We start from the raw sequence: 19,618 nt of genomic DNA, 5'->3' as shown, positions 1-19,618 counted from the left end.
ATGGTATTCATCAGTCAGTTCATTAATCCAAATGGTTGAATCAAGAGTCTCAAACTGATATAGTCTTAAGTATGTTCAAAACCCTTCTTATCCTTTTTGCTACTTCAGAGAAGGTGCCTGAGGTTGTTGTTTCAAGAGAATCTTTTTCAAGATGCCAACACATCAGACTCAGAGACTGAAAATCCTAGTTGAGTCCAACTTCTACCTCTAAGTCACTAAATAAACTCAACTAAATTACTTCACCTTTCTGAAATTCAGTTTCTTCAATTGTGAACTGGAAATAAAATACACATATCACAGGATTTTCTAAGGACTAATTGAAGGTTACAGTATTTGAGGATACTTTGCAGGCTATAAAGTACTTTATATGGCTATAAAGTAGGAGATAATTATAACACAAATGCAAGAACTCAGGATGTTTTTCTTCTGTATAACCCTGTAAGCTTTCAAAACTGCCACAGCATGATAAATTATAGGAAAACATACTCTTAATCATAACATTTGCAAAGTCTCTTTTTTATTTTACATAAATACAGTAGGTACTCAATGCTTGGGTGGAAGTATTGTTGGTTGGATGAATGGGAGAGACGAAGGGAGACAGCATATTAAAGTAAATAAGAGAGCTGTTCATGAAGTTTTAAATGTTCCTTTTTTAACATTCTTTTAAAACATTGCTTGATATGAACTATGTGTGTTACACTGAGGAGTGGGAGGCATTTAGTTCATTGAGTTAGTAAGCCTGTTTTTCTGCTATTTGTTTTTTAATTCAACAAACATTTATTGAGCAACTGCCATCAGTTGGGCATTGTGCAAGTTTCAGGGAAAACACAATTGATGATGTCACCATTTTTTTATGCCTGTTTTCTTCAGCTGCTACTTTTGCTCCTTAAACATTTTGAGGATTGCAGAATAAACTGACACTGGTATGGTCATATGAAGGGCCCCAGCAGTATTGAGGGCTGCACTTGTGTCAAAAATCACATCTTGTGAATTGTTTCCTGATGTACATGTGCAGCCTGTGATTCCTTTATGGATCGCAAAATATGTTTCTCCAGAAAGAAGAAAGCTCCTCCCACCTTTTCTTGCTTTTCCCTGCTTGTCTCTGAACCTCTTTTCTCGGGGACAGCCCACCAAAACACTGTGTGGCCAAAGGAAAAATAAGATATGTCAACTCTCTGACTCATGTGGTCTTGCAGTGAACATCAGCTATGCATGGCTGCTGAATGGGGGTGGACATTAGGCAGATCATAGAGAACCTCTCTTGAGGGGAAATCAGGCTAGTCCCGCCCAACATATATAATTTTAGGTAAGAAGACACCTCAGCTCGTGTTTTAGGATAAGCTCTGTGTATATACTGAGAATGGCTGAGGAAGGACCTCCGTTTGTAATTCATTTCTCTCATTGTGGAGGTGAGAGAACCAGTTCAAACTTTTAGGCTATTTGTGGCAGAATTGGGGCTGAAACTCTGTTTTTCTAACTCTTAGCCCATGGCTGTCACTGTGTTTCATGGTGAACTAGCACTTCCAAGTATGTTTTCATTATATAAGACAATTATAACATCATAAAGTGAGGAGTATAGAAAGAACATAAGCTTTGGAGTCAGACAGAACATGGTCAAATCCTAGCACTGCTTCTTAAATCCGTGTGGCCTTGGGCAAGTTACCTGAACACTCTGTTCTTCTGCTTCTGCATCTATTAAGAGGAAGAAAGAATGTGTACCTTTTATGGATGTTGCAAAGATTAAATGAGAGAACATTCAAAGAGCTCAGCACAGTACCCAGCCTATCTTTGATGTTGATATGTTTACTAGAAAGGAAGAAAGAATCTAATTGTCTCTTGAGAGGGGGTTCAGATGAGGATGATAATGATGGTGATGCTGGTGGTGGTGGAGAGAGTGATGGCGGTAGTGATGATGGTGACAGAGCTACCATTAAACATCTCTTTTTAAGTATTTCTGCAATATCACAACAGCCATTTGATGTTGTTATTTTCCTCATTTTATAGCAGATCCTTCTGTCTCCAAATTCCACCCTTTTCTCATAATAGCACACTAGTTCTCAGGTTCTAAGTCTAGATATAGCAACAATGAATCTGCCAACCCAAGAAGAAACAAATGAATATTCCCTACAAATTTCTGGTTCCTTCATTTTAATTCCCTTTTAGTATTGAATGACCCTGTAACATTAACTGCCTGTACTTTATATGTGTGCAACCGGTAAATGTGGGTGATTCTCAGGAATTCCTTGAACCTATTTATGATACTGTGGACCAGCTGTGGCCAACTCCTTTTTTGTCAGGGATCTCAGAATCAATGTATTTAAGATTCCAATATTTTGAGTTGTACAGATAAGTAAACATTGACTGCCTGGCTGTTGGATTTTTATCTTAGAGAAAAACCTGTGAGTCTTGGGGGCGAAGAACCAGCACTTTGGAATCAGATTACCTGAATGTGAATCACAGCCCTATTCCTTGTGAGCTGCATGACCCTGACGAAGTTACTACTCATTTCTAAGCTTCGGTTTTCTTACCCATAAAATGAGGATAATACTAATACCAGTCACATTAGGTTGTTGTAAGAATAAAATAAGACATGTATAGAAAGAGCATGTAAAAAGAGCTCACTTAAAATGAGTTCATATCTTGGGTCATTCCAGTACAAAAGCCTTTGTGCCCTGAATGGAGAATCGTATCACTCAGGATCCATCCAGCAAAACATAAACCACTCTAAGTGTTTAAAAAATAGGCAATTTAATACCCAAAAATGGTGATCCTGATGATGGAGGAGCTGAGAAGAGCTACATTCCCTATGAAGCAATTCAGAGATCAGTGAAATGGAAACGGCTACCATCCCCAGGCTGGAGGGACTAAGGAGGGAGGTGGTGTTCCCATAGTCTAAAGGCAGGGGACACCAGCAGATGCTGGAGCCATAGCGGCCCTGTCAGCACAGCCCGAGTGGTGGAGGGGAAACAGCTGCTGCCTGGCACAGAAGAGAAGTAAATAGGCTCTTGCTTCCCTTTCCCTCCAGGCCCAGATCTCCCAGCAGGGCCAACCTTGGCTGACTTGAGTCTGGGAACTGCTGCCTGCAGGGGCAGCCCCACAGTACTGAGCAGAGCAGGGGACTTGATCTGAAAACACATAGGCCAAGGATTCTTGCAGGCAAAAGTCTCAGACCTGTATTGCCTGGTTGTGGATATCTAACTACCGGGTGATAACTAACACAGAAAGTTTGGAAGAGTCTTACTTCCCCCTGCTGCTAGACCTCTGAACAATAGCAGAGGTTCACAGGTTGCTGTGCCCCAGAAGGTAGAGTTTGGAAAAAGCAGTGGAAAACCCTCGAAAACTGTAAGAACCCTGTCTCTGGCCTTTTTCTCACATTACTTTCTAGCAAGGGCTGCTGCTGAGCAGCCAGTGCCTTCAGTATCTGGGGATTTGTGGCCTGATGAGACATTCCTACCCTGCCATTTACCTGGCTAACTTCTGCAGAATTGAGTATAGACTGAACTTCCTTGGGCCCCTATAGGTGGGTTAGCTGCCCTTGCGGCCCCTCCTGTGATATACTGATTTCCCTGCACTGAAATGCTCCATTTAGGCTTCCCTCTCCTTCCCACCAGACTGTGAGCAGGGACTTCTCTTCCTCATCCTTGCATCCTCAAGCATTGGTACTCCTGCTTCCTGCACTGAGCTAGCTACTGTGATAGGTCCTGGGCTAAGCATTTGAGTATGAGTACCAGCCCCTAGCAACTTTTATTATAGAAGGAAGGCAGATGGGATATATGATGTTTCAAAATTACCAGTGTATTTTGTGCTAGGGAAGTCCAGTGCATGACACTATTTAACAGGGAGAATCATCTGTCCTAGAGGATCAGGGAAGCCCTGTCAGTAGGAACTGGCCTGACAGAGAGGTTGGGGGAATGGCATTCCAGGCAGAGGAAAGAGCAAATGTGAAGGTCTTGAGGTGGGAAAGAGCATCGAGGATTAGAGATTGAGAACAAACATGGCATTGCGTGGGAGCTGATGAGGTCAGCAGGAGCTGTTCTCTCCTGTGTCCCAGTCTCTGCGTCCTGCCTAAGCACTTTCTACCCCCAGCTTTGTGTTGTAGTTCTGCGTGTCTGCATGTTTGTGGCTTCCACATCACACTTAGTATATATCGTTTTGTGCATAGAAGGGACTTGTTGGATATTTGAGCAAGTGAATACAATTCCAGGCCCTAAACAGTCTTCCTAGCTTTCTTGTCACATTTGTAACATCAGTTGCCCTGCAAGTATCAAGGAATATGAGCCCTATGGGGAAGAAGCCTAAATTTCTACCATTTATGGGAAACCCTCTGCTATTTGGCATTCTGTTACTAGGAACTGGCTCTCAGTCATCTCCTTCACACTTGGAGTTCTACGATAAGTAGTTATAAGAATGGTGACCTAGGGATGCCAAAAAGATTCAGTCATCAGACAGTTAGTTCCTTTGCTTTGACTTCTTTGGGATTGAGATGTGATGTGTTAAACCAGATTCCATTTGGCTGTGCTCCTTCCTAGCAGTGTGGCCTTGGGCAAGTCAGTTAACCTCTGCAGACTTTCGTTTCTCCTCTGATGTCTGGCATTATTAATATCTATAATGGGGTTAAAATGAGACCATGTATGCAAATATGTAGCATAGTGCCTGGTATTTAGTGAGCACAAAGTAACTGATAGCTGCTGCTTTTGCTATGACAATTACAATTACTGCCATTATGATAATGTTGGGTGCCATACATTGACCAGAACAAAGCAAAATCCGAGCAGGCTTCTGAGTTTTCCCATGCAGGCAAGTATGCCCTTTGGGTTTCTGCTTGAGACTACCCTACACACAGGACTCTTCCTCCGTGTTGTTTGACTATGAAAAAGAAGATCTGTTAATGCTTGTTTTTAGCTTTCTCTCCCTCTTTTTTATGTGTTAAAGAGGATTTGTTTTTGTTTTCCTTTCTCACAGGAGTGATTGGGGCAGATGTGAAAGGGCACGGCCTTGTCTGTGAGGGGCAGCCAGTGACGTCACGGCTGGCTGTCATCTGTGGAACGTCTTCTTGTCACATGGGGGTGAGTCCACTAAGCACAAAGGCAAAGCCACCACACAGCAGGCGGCAGCCTGGAAGAAGACCCTGAGTGCTGGCTCCTTCACCCCTTTACTTCTTTCCTCTCTTCCCTTCCTGCCCCCTGTGCTTTGTCTAGCCAGAAGCTCAGCTCCCCACTCCACCTCCCTTGCTTACATTTGCTGGATCTTTTTCCAGGGGCCAAATTCTTAGTAAGCATGAAAAGGATTGAGTGCTCCGTTTGACGTCACCCTGGCCAGAGAGCCCAGGCATGAATGGTGACATCTGATCCTAAGGTGACAAAGTCTAGCTCCCCCAGACTGATCTGTCTCTAATGGGTAGGGGGGTCTTCTCTGCAAAGAGTGTCTGTTTTCCTTGGCCAGAGAACTCTCTCTCAGTCAATATAAATCCATCTCCCTGGGAGCGTCCTGATGATCTATAGAATTAGACTGCATATCATGACTTCAAAAGAACACTGATAAGCAATTTTCACTTTGTTAATTTTTCTCCATGAATTAGTGGAAAGGCTTTCTCCAAGATTGCAGTTAAAATTTAGTGCCTGCCCTAAAATTTATATCTTCTTTAAATGCATGAGTCTGAAAGCATTCCATTCCGATAAGTACCCATTTCTACCATATTTTTATTTAAAAGTCATTACTCTGTTAAACTTAAATCGACGACTCTTTGGAATTTTCCCAGATAAGTGAAATAGAGGGAAGAGTGGGGGAGGAGCAGGGAGATGAGCAGAGATTAGAGCGGGACACAGCCCAGGGCAGAATCAAAGCAGCTATGGAGGAAATTATGTGGGATGTGAAACTGTTTTCCAACTGTAGGGACCCCTGAGCCTCTCTACCATCGGATATTCTGGTTCAGTGAATATAAATATATGTACTTATTTGTCAATCCCTGCTCTTGTGCTAAACTGTGGATATAAGAATGACATTGGCTGTCCCATTGATGAGATGAAGTTATAACAGGTATTAGAATATAATGCGAGGCCCCCCAATGTAGATACAAATCGATCTCATGATACTAAGCATCTGTCATGTGCCAAGCAATATGCGAGGTATTCTTGCACATGGCATCCCATTTTGTATGGCTGAGGGAGTCAGCTCGAGTGGTTTCCAGTCCCACTTCCTCAGTTTACTAAGTGTGGGCCTTTGGGCAAGGTACTTAAACTCTCTGGGCCCCAGATTCCTCATCTGCAATATGTGGAGAGCGACAGCACCTGTCAGAGTGCTGCAAGAATTAAATGAGGTAATACTAAATGTTCCACGTGCAGTAAGCACATCCCAAGAGCTCACTCTTAATCACTAGGACTGTTGTTGTTACTGAGCAGAGAGCAAACAGTGACTGACTGCCTGGGAGGGTGCAGGGTGATAGAATCTTCTTGAGATGACATTCCTGCTGGACTTTAAGGATATAGATTTCCTTCTGTTTGTCAGGGCTCTGGGCAGTCTTGAATGGAATTTGTCTAAGTTTTAAAATTGCAGCATATTTGCCTGGGCACAGTGGCTCACGCCCGTAATCCCAACACTTTCGGAGGCCAAGGTGGGTGGATTACCTGAGACCAAGAGTTCAAAACCAACCTGGCCAACATGGTGAAATCCTGTCTCTACTAAAAATACAAAAAATTAGCCGGGCATGGTAGCAGGCACCTGTAATCCCAGCTACTTGGGAGGCTGAGGCAGGAGAATTGCTTGAACCCGGAAGGCAGAGGTTGCAGTGAGCCAAGATTGCGCCATTGCACTCCAGCCTGGGCAACAAGAGCAAAACTCCATCTCAAAAATAATAATAATAATTGCAGCATATTTCTTCTGCTCAGCAGCCCTTTTGTAAGGCTCAGCTGTCCCTGAAGGGAGAGATCTGCAGAGGCCTGAGGCCTCTTTAAGCCAGAAGGCACCAGCCCAGGAGCCAGCCCTTCTTTCCCTTGATATGAGTCTACACTTGTTAGATTGTCTTCACTGAATACTGATTTAATCCTGTTTAAATTATCTCTTATTTTCACAGGGATGCATCTAATCAGGCTTCTCCTGGGAGATCTGAATTTCAGGCATTTTTATCCCACTCAATTCAGATTTCCGAACAGAAGCAAATCTAAGTGGATGCAAGTGTCTCTGTGATGGCCTGCTTCTCAGTCTTACTGTCTCTTAATGGAGATGAGACTGGCTTTCCCTACTCATTTATTTTACACATTTGGGACCTAAAGCATGGAAAAGTCCGGTAATTTTCCCAAAGTCACAACAAGCTTTGAAGTTCTGGAGCTAAGAACTCAAATCTAACTCTGATTCCAAAGCTCCTACTCCTCCTTTCCTCCCTGAATTGTGCATGAGTATGATGTACCCATAGAGGAACGGTGAGAGCATGGGCTTTGACATTGTCCAGAGGCAAGCTTGAACATCTACTCATGCACATTTTGGCCCTCTGACCTGAGTAAGCTACTTAACTTCTCTGAGCCTCAGATTCTTCATCCATCAAATTGGGGATAATGATGCCAGTCTCACAGGGTTGTTGAGTAACATGCACTATGTAGATTTGTACCTAGCACACAGCAGACACTCAAAAATGGTGGAGATTGTTATTAAACTTTCCTAGTGATGTCAACGGCTCACATGAAGCAACTGTTTGGGCTTTAACGAGTTTGATGGGCAGCTGCAGTTGGTTGCCATGAATGAGGGCCATAAAATGCCAGTTTATGATGACCGTGTTGGGCTTGAAATACAGTCCCCACCCCCAGCCTGCTTTGTACTTGGGGGTGGGAAGGGACCCTCTGGGCCAAGGGGATTAATCATCAGCTTTAATGTTGTGTCGTGAGGGCGAGACTGTGGTCATGCTGGCATGGGAAAGTGTCTTTGATCTCCTCAGGTGCTGGGAGCCCAGCAACAATAACACCTTTGTTAGGTCTAGGAGAGGTGCAGGTCTGAGGAAACACTCCCAGGGAGACTCAAGGACCCCCTTTGTTGTGGTTCTGGCAAATAAAACCGCCAGTGTGAGGAAAAATTTACCAAACAGAACACAGGGACCAAAGGGGGCTGTGGGTTCTTCAAAAAGTGGTTTTCAGCCTGATCTGAAGGATCCTCTTTCTTCCTGTCTGCTCACTTCTGATGTTTCCAGTTTAGTAGATTGAGACAAAATTCCCAGGAACATTTTGTACTCGATCCAGGTTACCTCTTTCTAGATCACCCAAAAAGAATAAATGAATGAACGAATGACCACGTAAGTGAGTACTGGTAAATACTTAGAAGCTTCCTACCTCCAGGTTCCTGTTGCTTCCAGGAATCTAGAGAAAAAGCCTGAGGTTGAACATAAGACATATTAATAAGGCCTTTGATATTTTAGAAGATACAAGCATGGCTGCACATTTATCTTCCTTGTGGATGATTTAATTAACAGGGGGGAAACTGCCGTTCTTTTTTTAACTCCATGAAAGCAGAGCTGCTTGTTCAGAGTTAATTACTACCAAGTCACCAAAACCCCAGATAATACACAGCAGGGGTTAGCCAGAGGTTGAAAAGTCATGGGGTAAGATAGAACTGATCCTTACCATTGCACCAGCACCCTTTTCTTGAGCCATCAAGTTGGGTTGTAACTTGGCAGCTTGTCTTCCAGTTAGCATGTCAGATGGGGAGAGGACCCTGGGGGATTGGGGTAGGGAGAAACACTGAGGAGGTAAGATTTGAGCAGAGCAATACTTGAAGAGAGCTGGGAACTACATCTGCATCTTAAATCACTCAGAACTGAAGTTTTTTCAGTCTTAATGTAGAGATGGTGATTCTCTATCATTGAATAGATGTGGAGACTCAAAAGACATAGGCTCATACGCTGCCCCCACTACTTACTGTGTGAATTTAGGCAGGATGCTTCATCTTTCACTGCCACAGTTTCTGCATCTGTTAAATGTGAGTGATAGTATTTACCCATAAAGTTTTGTTCAGGTTCAAATTAGACCATCTTCGTAAATGACTTGGCACTGTACCTGGCACAAAATACCAAATATGATATTGTTATTAAAAATGAGTCGTTAATCATGCATGAACAATCCATGTGATTGTGGATTAGAATTAGAGACATCAGTATGAACTCATATTTAGTTTAACATAGATGCAGATGGATGCATATAGACATAGTTATGGATATATATACATATACAGGTTAGTAAATATGTATTTATTTCCTAGCTCTGTTAGCTGAGATGGCCTAGAAATAAGGACACCCCAAGAGCTAGTTTTTATAAGCACGTAGCGTCCAGATCATAGTGTCTAATACTATTATCCAATACAAAGAACCAGGACTCCTTGGAGAAATGGTTGATTTTAGGATTGGGATAGGAAATATACAAGATGAGCTTGGCGCATTTGCAGTGCCAGAAAGTTAGGAAGTTCTCAAAAAAAAAAAAAAAAAAAAAAAAAAAAAGATGAGAATATGTCACAGGGAGCCAACTGCAGGAGCTCCCAGTGGCCACAACTGGAACCATTTAGCAGTAAAATAAAGTATTATGAATTATAACTCAAAGTATAACATAAATATCCATAAGACCATACTGACATAAATTATTTTGAATAAATAAATAAATGAAAAGAAGAGACACATCTATACAGAAGAATTCCAATAATTTATGTAAATGTTCCACCATCAAATAGATAGAGCATAACTTTCCACTCCTTAAGTGTGGACTGCACCTAGCGACTTCCTTCCACAAAATATGGTATGGAAAATGGGGGAAGAGTAATTTTACATTGGAGAAATATGAGAAACACTCAGTCATCCAGGTGACAAGGTCAACATCAACAATGATATGTCATGTTGATAGTATGTACCCTTGATATGATGTAATGAAAATGACACTTTGTTGTGTTCATCCCCAAATCCTATCAGCCCAGTCTTATTACCAGGAACACACCAAATGGATCTTAGTTGAGGGATATTCTGTAAAATACTTGACCAGTATTTCTCAAAACTGTCATCCAGGTCATCAAAAAACAGGGAAAGTCAGAGAAACTATCACAGCCAAGAGGAGCCTAAAGAGACATGATAACTAAATGTAATGTGGTATCCTGAATGGGATCCTGGAGCAGAGAAAGAACACTGGGTAAAATCTAAGGAAATCTGAATAAAGTATGGTCTTCAGTCCATAATAATATATCAGCATCATTCACTGTGACATATATACTTGACAGAAGATATTAATGATAGGGGAAATGTAACTGGGTGTGAGGCATATATGATCTTTACAACCATCTTATGTTGTAAAACTATTCTAAAATTTAAAATTTATTTTTAAAATATTCATTAACTATTGACTCATAAAGAAAACTTTTTTTTTTTTATTTACCTGGCTAAGTGCTAAAAATCTTCAATAAGATAAAATGTCTGCTGGGTGCAGTGGCTCATGCCTGTAATCCCAGCACTTTGGGAGGCCGAGGCAGGTGGATCATGAGGTTAGAAGATCGAGACCATCCTGGCTAACACAGTGAAACCCTGTCTCTACTAAAAATACAAAAAAATTAGCCAGGCATTGTGGCGGGTGCCTGTAGTCCCAGCTACTGGGGAGGTTGAGGCAGGAGAATGGCATGAACCTGGGAGGCGGAGCTGTCAGTGAGCTGAGATCGCGCCACTGCACTCAGCCTGGGTGACAGAGCGAGACTCCGTTTCAAAAAAAAAAAAATGTCATGCCTGCCTTCAAAGAGCCCAGGCACATGGAGAAAGACAAAAAGGGGAGATATACTGCAATACAAAGTGGTAACTACTATAGTTAATGCATGGCTAGAGTATGGTGGAAATAGGAAGAAGGGGCTGTCTCAGGTTCTGGGTAGATGAGGAGGTTTTCCTAGAGGAAGAGATATTTGCAGGATCATGGCTTCCCCGTCTCCACTGGGACAGTGTTCCTGCCAGCCCAGTTTCTGTAGTAGGCCCTTTGCTCAGTCTTCTCTACTTTGTTTTTCTTTGCTGTGTCCACAAAGCCTCACAGATGACTTGCCCTGAGGCCTGAGCAGTATGTGGGCGTGTATGAGCCCTTTGGGAGGGCACCACAGGGAGACAGGACAGCCATGTAACATGAACTGATGGTCTTCTGTTACTAGCTGAGAAGAATGGGCAAGTGAGACCAGTTTGTCTGTCATGGTCTCTTTAACAAGTGACATTGGCAGAAGTTACCAGAGGGGTGGAGTGGGATGGGATTCCACATGGTACAGTGGACCACTGTTACACCTAACAATGAAAGCGCTGAGGTGCTGCTCAGAAAGTGCCCCGCTTCGTCTTCGTTTACCAGGACCTGTAGTTGTCAGCCCTCTAGGAACCAGCACTCTCAGGACACTCTCTGTGTCAAGACTAGCTCTCAGATTGCATGTTTTGAAAACAAACTATATGCTAGGCATTGGTTTGGCGAGGAGAGGGTTGATGTGGTTCAGTGGACAATGAGAGACAGACTGTGCGCTCAAGAAGCTCAAGGTAGCTCGTTCCTCAAGACATTTGAGAAACATTATAGAAACATTGTGCTGGACTGAGTATGTTTAATATCTCTGGCCCCAGGCAGTAGCACCCCAGCCTCAGTCCTCATGAGGAGATAAGCAATAATACTACTCGCTACCATCTGTTGACCGCAGACAGTGTACTAAGCACCTTACTAAAACTTTGTATCATGTAAACAGCTCAACAATCCTATGAAGTAGGCGCCATTACTGTCCCTCATTTTACAAGTTAGGAGACTGAGGCAAAGAGTGATTGAGTGGGTCATACAATGTTTAGGAAGGCAAAACTCTGAGCCCTCTAGAAGGCTGACCCAGAGTCCTTCCTCCTCCCTTTCAGCTGAATAGCTTCCCTCAAAGGCCTGGAGGAAAGGCAGAGCAGACACAGTTAAAAGGGGCGAACATAAGCCAATGTTTGAACAGACGTGTCACCAAAGGAGAGATTTGAATGAAAAGCACTGGTCATTAGGGAAATGCAAATTAAAACCACAGTTAAGATCCTCTGCTACTCCTGCTCATCTTAGAATGGCTGAAGTGGTGGTCAAGATATGAGGAACTGTAGCTCTCACACGCCGCTGGTGGGAATGTAAAATGATGCAACCATTTTGGAAAACGGTTTAGCAGTTACAAAGTTAACGTATTCCTACTACGTGATCTAGCCATTCCACTCTTATAAAAGCATATATCCATACAAAAATTTGTATAGTAATGTTGATACCAGCAAATAAAGCTTTGTAATAGTCCAACACTGGAAACAACCCAGATATCTTTCAAGAGTGAATAGATCAACTCTTGGTGTATCAAGAGAACGAAATACTACTAAGCAGTAAAAGGGAATGAACCATAATATAAGATACAGCATGGATTAATCACACAAAATAATTATGCTGACAGGTAGATTTCCCCCTAAAGGCTTTTATTCCTGACCTTCTGAGATGCCTTGTTTCACCTGACTTTGCCCTGTTCCTGCTGGGCTTCCAGAATCATGGGGCAAGATATCCCTGCCCGGCTTTTATAGAAATGGAATGTCTGGATCACAGGATAGATGTAAGTTTTTAAAAACTGCCAAACTGTTTTCCATAGTCGTTGTACCAGAAAAGAATGCAAACTTTCTTGAATAAAAAATAGTTCAATTATTTAAAAGTCTTGCAAAACCAAACAAATATATAGTGACAAAAAGCAGATCAGTAGTTACCTGAAATCATGGAATGGGCACAACGAGGGCCAGGAGAGTAGGATCAAAAAGGGGCACAAGGAAAGATTTGGGTATGTTTAGCTTGATTGTGGGCATATCTTCAATGCTGTATGCTATGTCAAAACTTTCCAAATCAGACATCTTAAATTTGTAGAGTTTATTGAAAGCTAATAGCTCAATGATGCTTTTGAAAAACAAAAAAATCAATTTTGTATCTGGAGACTTTACTGATGTTGCTTATCAGCCTAAGGAGTTTTGGAGCTGAGAAAGACAATGGGGTTTTCTAAATATACAATTATGTCGTCTGCAAACAGAGATAGTTTGACTTCCTCTCTTCCTATTTGAATACCCTTTATTTCTTTCTCTTCCCTGATTGCCCTGGCCAGAACTTCCAATACTATGTTGAATAGGAGGGGTGAGAGAGGGCATCCTTGTCTTGTGCTGGTTTTCAAAGGGAATGCTTCCAGTTTTTGCCCACTCAGTATGATATTGGCTGTGAGTTTGTCATAAATAGCTCTTCTTATTTTGAGATACATTCCTTCAATACCTAGTTTATTGAATGTTTTTAGCACGAAGGGGCGTTGACTTTTATCGAAGGCCTTTTCTGTATCTATTGAGATAATCATGTGGTTTTTGTCATTGGTTCTGTTTATGTGATGGGTTACATCAATAATAGAGAGTCAAATCATGAGTGAACTCCCATTCATGATTGCTACAAAAAGAATAAAATACCTAGGAATACAACTTACAACAGATGTGAAGGACCTCTTCAAGGAGAACTACAAACCACTGCTCAAGGACATAAGAGAGGACACAAACAAATGGAAAAACATTCCATGTTTATGGATAGAAAGAATCAATATAGTGAAAATGGCCATAGTGCCCAACATAATTTGTAGATTCAGTGCTATTCCCATCAAACTACCATTGACTTTCTTCACAGAATTAGAAAAAAGTACTTTAAATTTCATATGGAACCAAAAAAAAAAAAAACAAAAACAAAAAAAAAAAAAAAAACCTGAATAGCCAAGAAAATCCTAAGCAAAAAGAACAAAGCTAGAGGCATCACGCTACCTGACTTCAAACTGTATTACAAGGCTACAGTAAGCAAAACAATATGGTACTGGTACCAAAAGAGATATATAGGCCCATAGAACAGAACAGAGGCCTTAGAAATAACACCACACATCTACAACCATCTGATCGTTGACAAACCTGACAAAAACAAGGAATGAGGAAAGGATTCCCTTTTTAATAAATGGTGTTGGGAAAACTGGCTAGCCATATGCAGAAAACTGAAACTGAGCCCCTTCCTTACACCTTGTATAAAAATTAACTCAAGATGGATTAAAGATTTAAATGTAAAACCTAAAACCATAAAAACCCTAGAAGAAAACCTAGGCAATACCATTCAGGACATAGGCATGGGCAAAGGCTTCATGACTAAAATACCAAAAGCAATGGCAACAAAAGCCAAAATTGACAAATGGGATGTAATTAAACTAAAGAGCTTCTGCACAGCCAAAGAAACTGTCATCAGAGTGCACAGGCAACCTACATATTGCGAGAAAAATTTTACAATCTCTCCATCTGACAACTGTTCAGAAATCAGTTAGTGAGCCTGTGGCCTTAGTGTCTTTGGGCTCTAACCACAGAAAAGCCACCTTTCAGACCATACCATGTTCTTAGAGCAGTGTTCTCTGGGTGATGTCTATAACAGCACTCTACAGCTTCCTCAGAACACCAAGGAAAACATTCCCCGGAGGCAAAGGGTGTGGCCTGGGCCGGGGTGGCGGGGGGGGGGGGGATGGGGTGGGGGGGGGATGGGGTGGGGGGGGGATGGGGTGGGGGGGGGGCATGTTTCACCCAGGACCGTGAGGCACTGCACAGCATTTGTTTGTTAGAGGAGCAGAGGATGCTCAACATCATTAGTCATTAGGGAAATGCAAGTGAAAGCCACAGTGAGATCCACTCCACACTTACTAGAATGACTGAAGTTGTGGCAGTAATGTGGGGAACTGGAACTCACACACCGCTGGAGAGGATGTCAAATGGTGCAACAACTTTGGAAAACATTTTAGCAGTTTCTTAAAACCTACCTCTACCCTGTGATCCAGACATTCCATTCCTATGAAAGCCAGGCAGGGATACCTGGCCCCATGTTTCTGGAAACCCACTAGGAACACGGCAAAGTCAGGTGAAACAAGGCATCTCAGAAGGTCAGGAACCAAAGCCTTTAGGGGGAATCTACCTATCAGCTGGCCTGAGCCCAGTTTTCCACAAAAGACTGCAAGTTGCCTGGAAGAATGGTATAAGTTCTTCCTCTAGAAGTAGAGGGCAAAAATGGTGCAGCTGTGTTTTAGCTTCCTCCTGATTAGCAGCTTGGGTTCTTCTCCCAAGGGTACAAGGGAGTGGGGTGGGATGGGGGTGGTAGATGGGAGTGGAAAGTTCTAGAGGACTGCCTTGATTAGCAGCAATGACAATAACAGCTAATATTTATTATATGTTTATCATGGTCTAAGAAATTTGGATTTTTTCAACCCTTATAATAACCTCATACAGTAATCAGAATTATCTTACCAATTTATGGGGACTGAAACTGAGGCTCAGAGAGACAAATGACTTACCCAAGCCTGCAAAGCTAGTAAGTCTTTTTTTTTTTTTTGGAGATGGAGTCTCGCAGTCTCACCTAGGCTGGAGTGCAGTTGCGCTATCTCGGCTCACTGCAAGATCTGCCTCCTGGGTTCACGCCATTCTCCTGCCTCAGCCTCTCGAGTAGCCTGGACTACAGGTGTCTGCCACCATGCCTGGCTACTTTTTGTATTTTTAGTAGAGACAGGGTTTCACTGTGTTAGCCAGGGTGGTCTCGATCCCCTGACCTTGTGATCTGCCTGCCTTGGCCTCCCAAAGTGAGGGATTACAGGTGTAAGCCTCTGCACCCGGCAGTACGTCTTATAGATAGTTTTGCCACTCAGGCAGTTGGATTCCAGAGCTCAGAATGATGAGACATAGGCTATGGGATGGGTTGACCATAAACACACATGTTTTGTGGGAATGAGATAGAGTGATTACACGGCAGATCTTTCCCAGAGCCTGATGAGAACTGCAAAGTTAAGGCTAGATCACAGCTAGACTACAGTGCTTTCATTTTCCCTTTTTCCCCGTCTTCCAAATCACTTCCTTTCAAGAAGCCACCAGCCTAATGATAACAAAATAAACAACATCACTTGTCACCATCATCCCCTGGGAAGAGAGTATTTATGAGACTCCCTATTTAATCTTCCCCTGTTCCCTACTGCGCTGTGGTCAAGTACCAAATTTGGCAATGTGAAGACATGCGTCTGACTTCCCAACTCACGAAGATGTTTTTGTATTTGTTTGGGAGAGCATGATGAAAACCACATTGATTTTTTTTTTTTTTTCCTTTTCCTATTTGCCACACATCTGTTGTGTGGGTGATTCTGATATTGTGGCTGCTGAGGGTTACCTGTCAGTAACCCTCAGTAAGGAGAGGGTTTGTGCTTTTCCAGCAGTTTGGTATGGATGAAATAGACAATGAAGGCAGTCATGGTGGAGCCCTAACCAAGTGTTGGGTCCCATGCCAAGTGCCTGCACGCATGAGCTCATTTAGTTCTACATACATTTAGTTCAGAGGCTTTAGTATTTGTGCTTTGTTTTTCTCTTAATTTTTCATCCTCTTCTCCTTTTCTCTTTGTGTGTTCCAAATGTCTGTTTTTTTCATACATTAATTACATTTTTATGTCTTTTGAAAGTACTCCAAGAGCTGTCAGAAGTTTGAGGTAGTTTCTAGTCTTTCACTTAACCAGTGGTTAGAGCCCCAGGAGAAATAACGGTGAGATCAAAGACCTCAGAAGAACCAATGGGAAGCTTTTTGAGCAATCAACACTGAAGGAATGAGATTGAAAGTCCCTTCCTAATTAACCATCAGTGGCTCCCCACTGCCAACAGAAAAAAAAAAAAAGTTCAGATGAGACATTGACTGGACCTTTTGGCTGTGTTCTTAGGGATTTGGGATATATTGCATTAGAAAAAAACTGAAGTCTTAAATCCTAAATGAGAGTTACTGTGATACTGTCATGTATATTGTAAATATTTTTATTGAAAGATAATTTACATACCATGAAATTATCCCCTTCCTTGTATTTTTAGAACTTCTAGAGAACGAGTATAGTGATGTTTGAGAAAGAGGAGACTTACTGCCCATTTTTTAGGTTACATTATGGAATGATACTAGTGTGTGGTCTTTATTACTTAGGGAGATAACAGAAGGATATCATACAACAGTACATTGCCATTTACTTTCATGCTCCTGACACATAGTAGGTGTCCGTTAAATAGTAGATATATACATAGGCATAAGGACAGACAGAAGAATACCAGTTAGCAACTGTAAAGGTTTGTTGGAGAAGAAATCGTGCCATACCTATTTGATTTTTGTTCTCTGATTGGGTGAAAGGCTGTGCAGAGAAATGGTTTATACATATAAACCAGCAAGTTATTGGTCAGGCTTTAGGTTTTTTCCTTGATTAACAGACCCTTCCCACATGCCACAGCAACAGTGGTTAATTCAGTCACACAGTTTTATCTGCACACAACTGAGTTGTCCACTGAATTATATCTCAAAGCAGGCCTTTATATATATATATATATATATATATATATATATAGAATTATATATATATATATAGAATTATATATATATATAGAATTATATATTTATATATATATATATAACTTTATATATATATAGAGAGAGAACTGATTGAAAAGCATTAAGAATAGATAATTGCCAATTTGTATTTGGGCTATTCAGTTGATTGTTGTAAGCCTTGTGTGGTACCAGGCAAAGACTGAGCCATAATTCTGTTGGTTGAGGAAATATTTAACTGGAGGATGCTTTTGAACGAATGATCAGCTAGCCAGGTACTACTTGACATAGAGCAGTCTTGGGGCTTCCATGACTTATTCTCCTATCATCTGTTTGCATGATAAAATTACAGGTTTCCATGTAACCTTTAGCAGATATATTTGCTATGATCTTGGGAGACAGGGCATAGGTTCTCTGGAATTAAGGGAATGGCCCAGGAAAAAGAAGAGGTGCCACAGAGAAAATGGTCAGTTATTTTTATGTATGTGTGCATTCTTCTGTGGCATGCAGAACACCAATTTGCTTGGACCTGTTTATTCACATAGACTCACAGTCAAGATGGTCCTGAATATTAAATCTGATGGTTTCATTCTCATGATAAAAATCCTTTGTCAATAAAAATCCTTTGTCAAGTCTCCTGAATGCTAGCTAGGCATATGAAATCCAGCATTATTCCCCCTGCCCACCTCTGATGCCATTCCATGCTATCCCTCACCATTCATTCTGTGTTCTAGCAGGTGCATCTGCACACCCTGGTTTGAATTTCATGGAATCAGAGATGTTTGAGCATAGAAAATGACCAGATTTTAGGCAGTTAATACTGTATATATACAATATAATGTATAACACTGCCAGTGAAGTTTGGGGCAGCACCTGTATCGTACATACTAATATCTCTACAGTAAACTGTATGAATATTCACACCAAACAGGTTAAATCAGCTTTAAATGGCTTGATCCATTCAGATCAGATTTTACCATCAAATGAATTGTGAAAAAACTTTTGGTATTTGAAATGCTTTTGGTCAAAGAAGTGTGGTAGACGTGTACTTGCTTTTCTTAAAAAGAGCTTGTGCTCTCTTATTCACCTGGCCTTTGGGCATGTTGTTTTCCCTGCCTGGAACGACCACATCTCCCTCTGCCTGTTGAGTAGCATCATTACTAGAATCATCATTGCATATACTGAGGATTTACTATGTTGTTTGTTACTCCCAGCAAATTCTATGGTGGGGGGGCGGGGTAGTTCCTTATTGTGTCACATCCCCCCAGTGTTTACATGAAGAAACTGAAGCTTGGAGAGGTCACGGAGCTAGGCAGAGGTAGAGTTGAGGTTGAACCAAAGTATGGAGACAACAAACCTTGGGTTCTTAGTTACTACACTGTTCGTGTGCGTGTCTTCCCCAAAGGTCTAGTTCAGGTGTCACCTCGCTGAGACCCTCTTCCCTTCCTCCACCACGTTTAATAGATTACGCCTCCTCTGGGCCTTCATAGCTCTTTTTGCATAGCTCTGGTGCACTGTTTGTCATTCTCTGTCTTTCCCGTGAGCCTGAACTCTTTGAGTAGTTGGGGAAAAATATCTACCTTGGTGTTCTATCTCTAGGGCGTATAGTAGGTAGTCAACACATAGTTTAATTAAGTTAATTTAAAGTGATATGGTAACAGATAACAATTAATTTGTATCATCGTTAAAATAGATAGTAAATGCCAAATCACAAGTTCAAGGATATAAAATTTGGATTTACAAAAGAAAAAGAAATACTCAGAAAAAAAAGGCTGCTCATTTTTATGCATAGTATGTAAAGAAGAGGAATTTGGGGACAACAGTTCAAGAATGGGCAGGGAACACATTTATACTTAAAAATTATGGCAACTAGGATTTATTAAATACTTCACGTGTGCCAGTTTCTCTGCTAGGCATTCTGTGTATAGACTTTTTAATCCTCAAAACAAACATGTAAGACTAATTGTTGACAAAAATTGTAGCTATATAAGAAAGAGAAAGACATGGTAACCATGTCTTAGATCAGAATAAAAAGAACAAAAGGTAATGATACTAATATATTCAGATTTAACATAAATTAAGCACTATTAGAGGACAGTCACATACAATTGCAGAATAGAATATATTTCCACATCTGAGAGATGATGGAATTGAGGTCAAAGAGATTACAGGCAAAGAGATTACGTGGTATTTTATACCCATTCCTTGAATTTTGTTAACATGGTACCAGA

The 19,618-nt window shown here is 41.5% G+C and overlaps 1 protein-coding gene across 18 annotated transcripts in view; it reads left to right on the top strand.

Moving 5' to 3' along the window:
• Positions 1 to 19,618, top strand: part of LOC105495149 (FGGY carbohydrate kinase domain containing) — a 440,526-nt gene that overhangs the window by 234,846 nt on the left and 186,062 nt on the right. For all 18 annotated transcript variants that reach the window (XM_071092359.1, XM_011764399.2, XM_071092363.1 and 15 more), the window contains one exon: positions 4,963 to 5,066. In XM_071092359.1, coding sequence (XP_070948460.1) covers positions 4,963 to 5,066 — 104 coding nt within the window. The remainder of the gene's footprint in view (positions 1 to 4,962; positions 5,067 to 19,618) is intronic.

Source organism: Macaca nemestrina, chromosome 1 (assembly GCF_043159975.1).
Source record: "Macaca nemestrina isolate mMacNem1 chromosome 1, mMacNem.hap1, whole genome shotgun sequence".
NCBI classification, from domain to species: Eukaryota; Metazoa; Chordata; class Mammalia; order Primates; family Cercopithecidae; genus Macaca; species Macaca nemestrina.
This window is presented reverse-complemented; position numbering and strand designations above follow the sequence as displayed.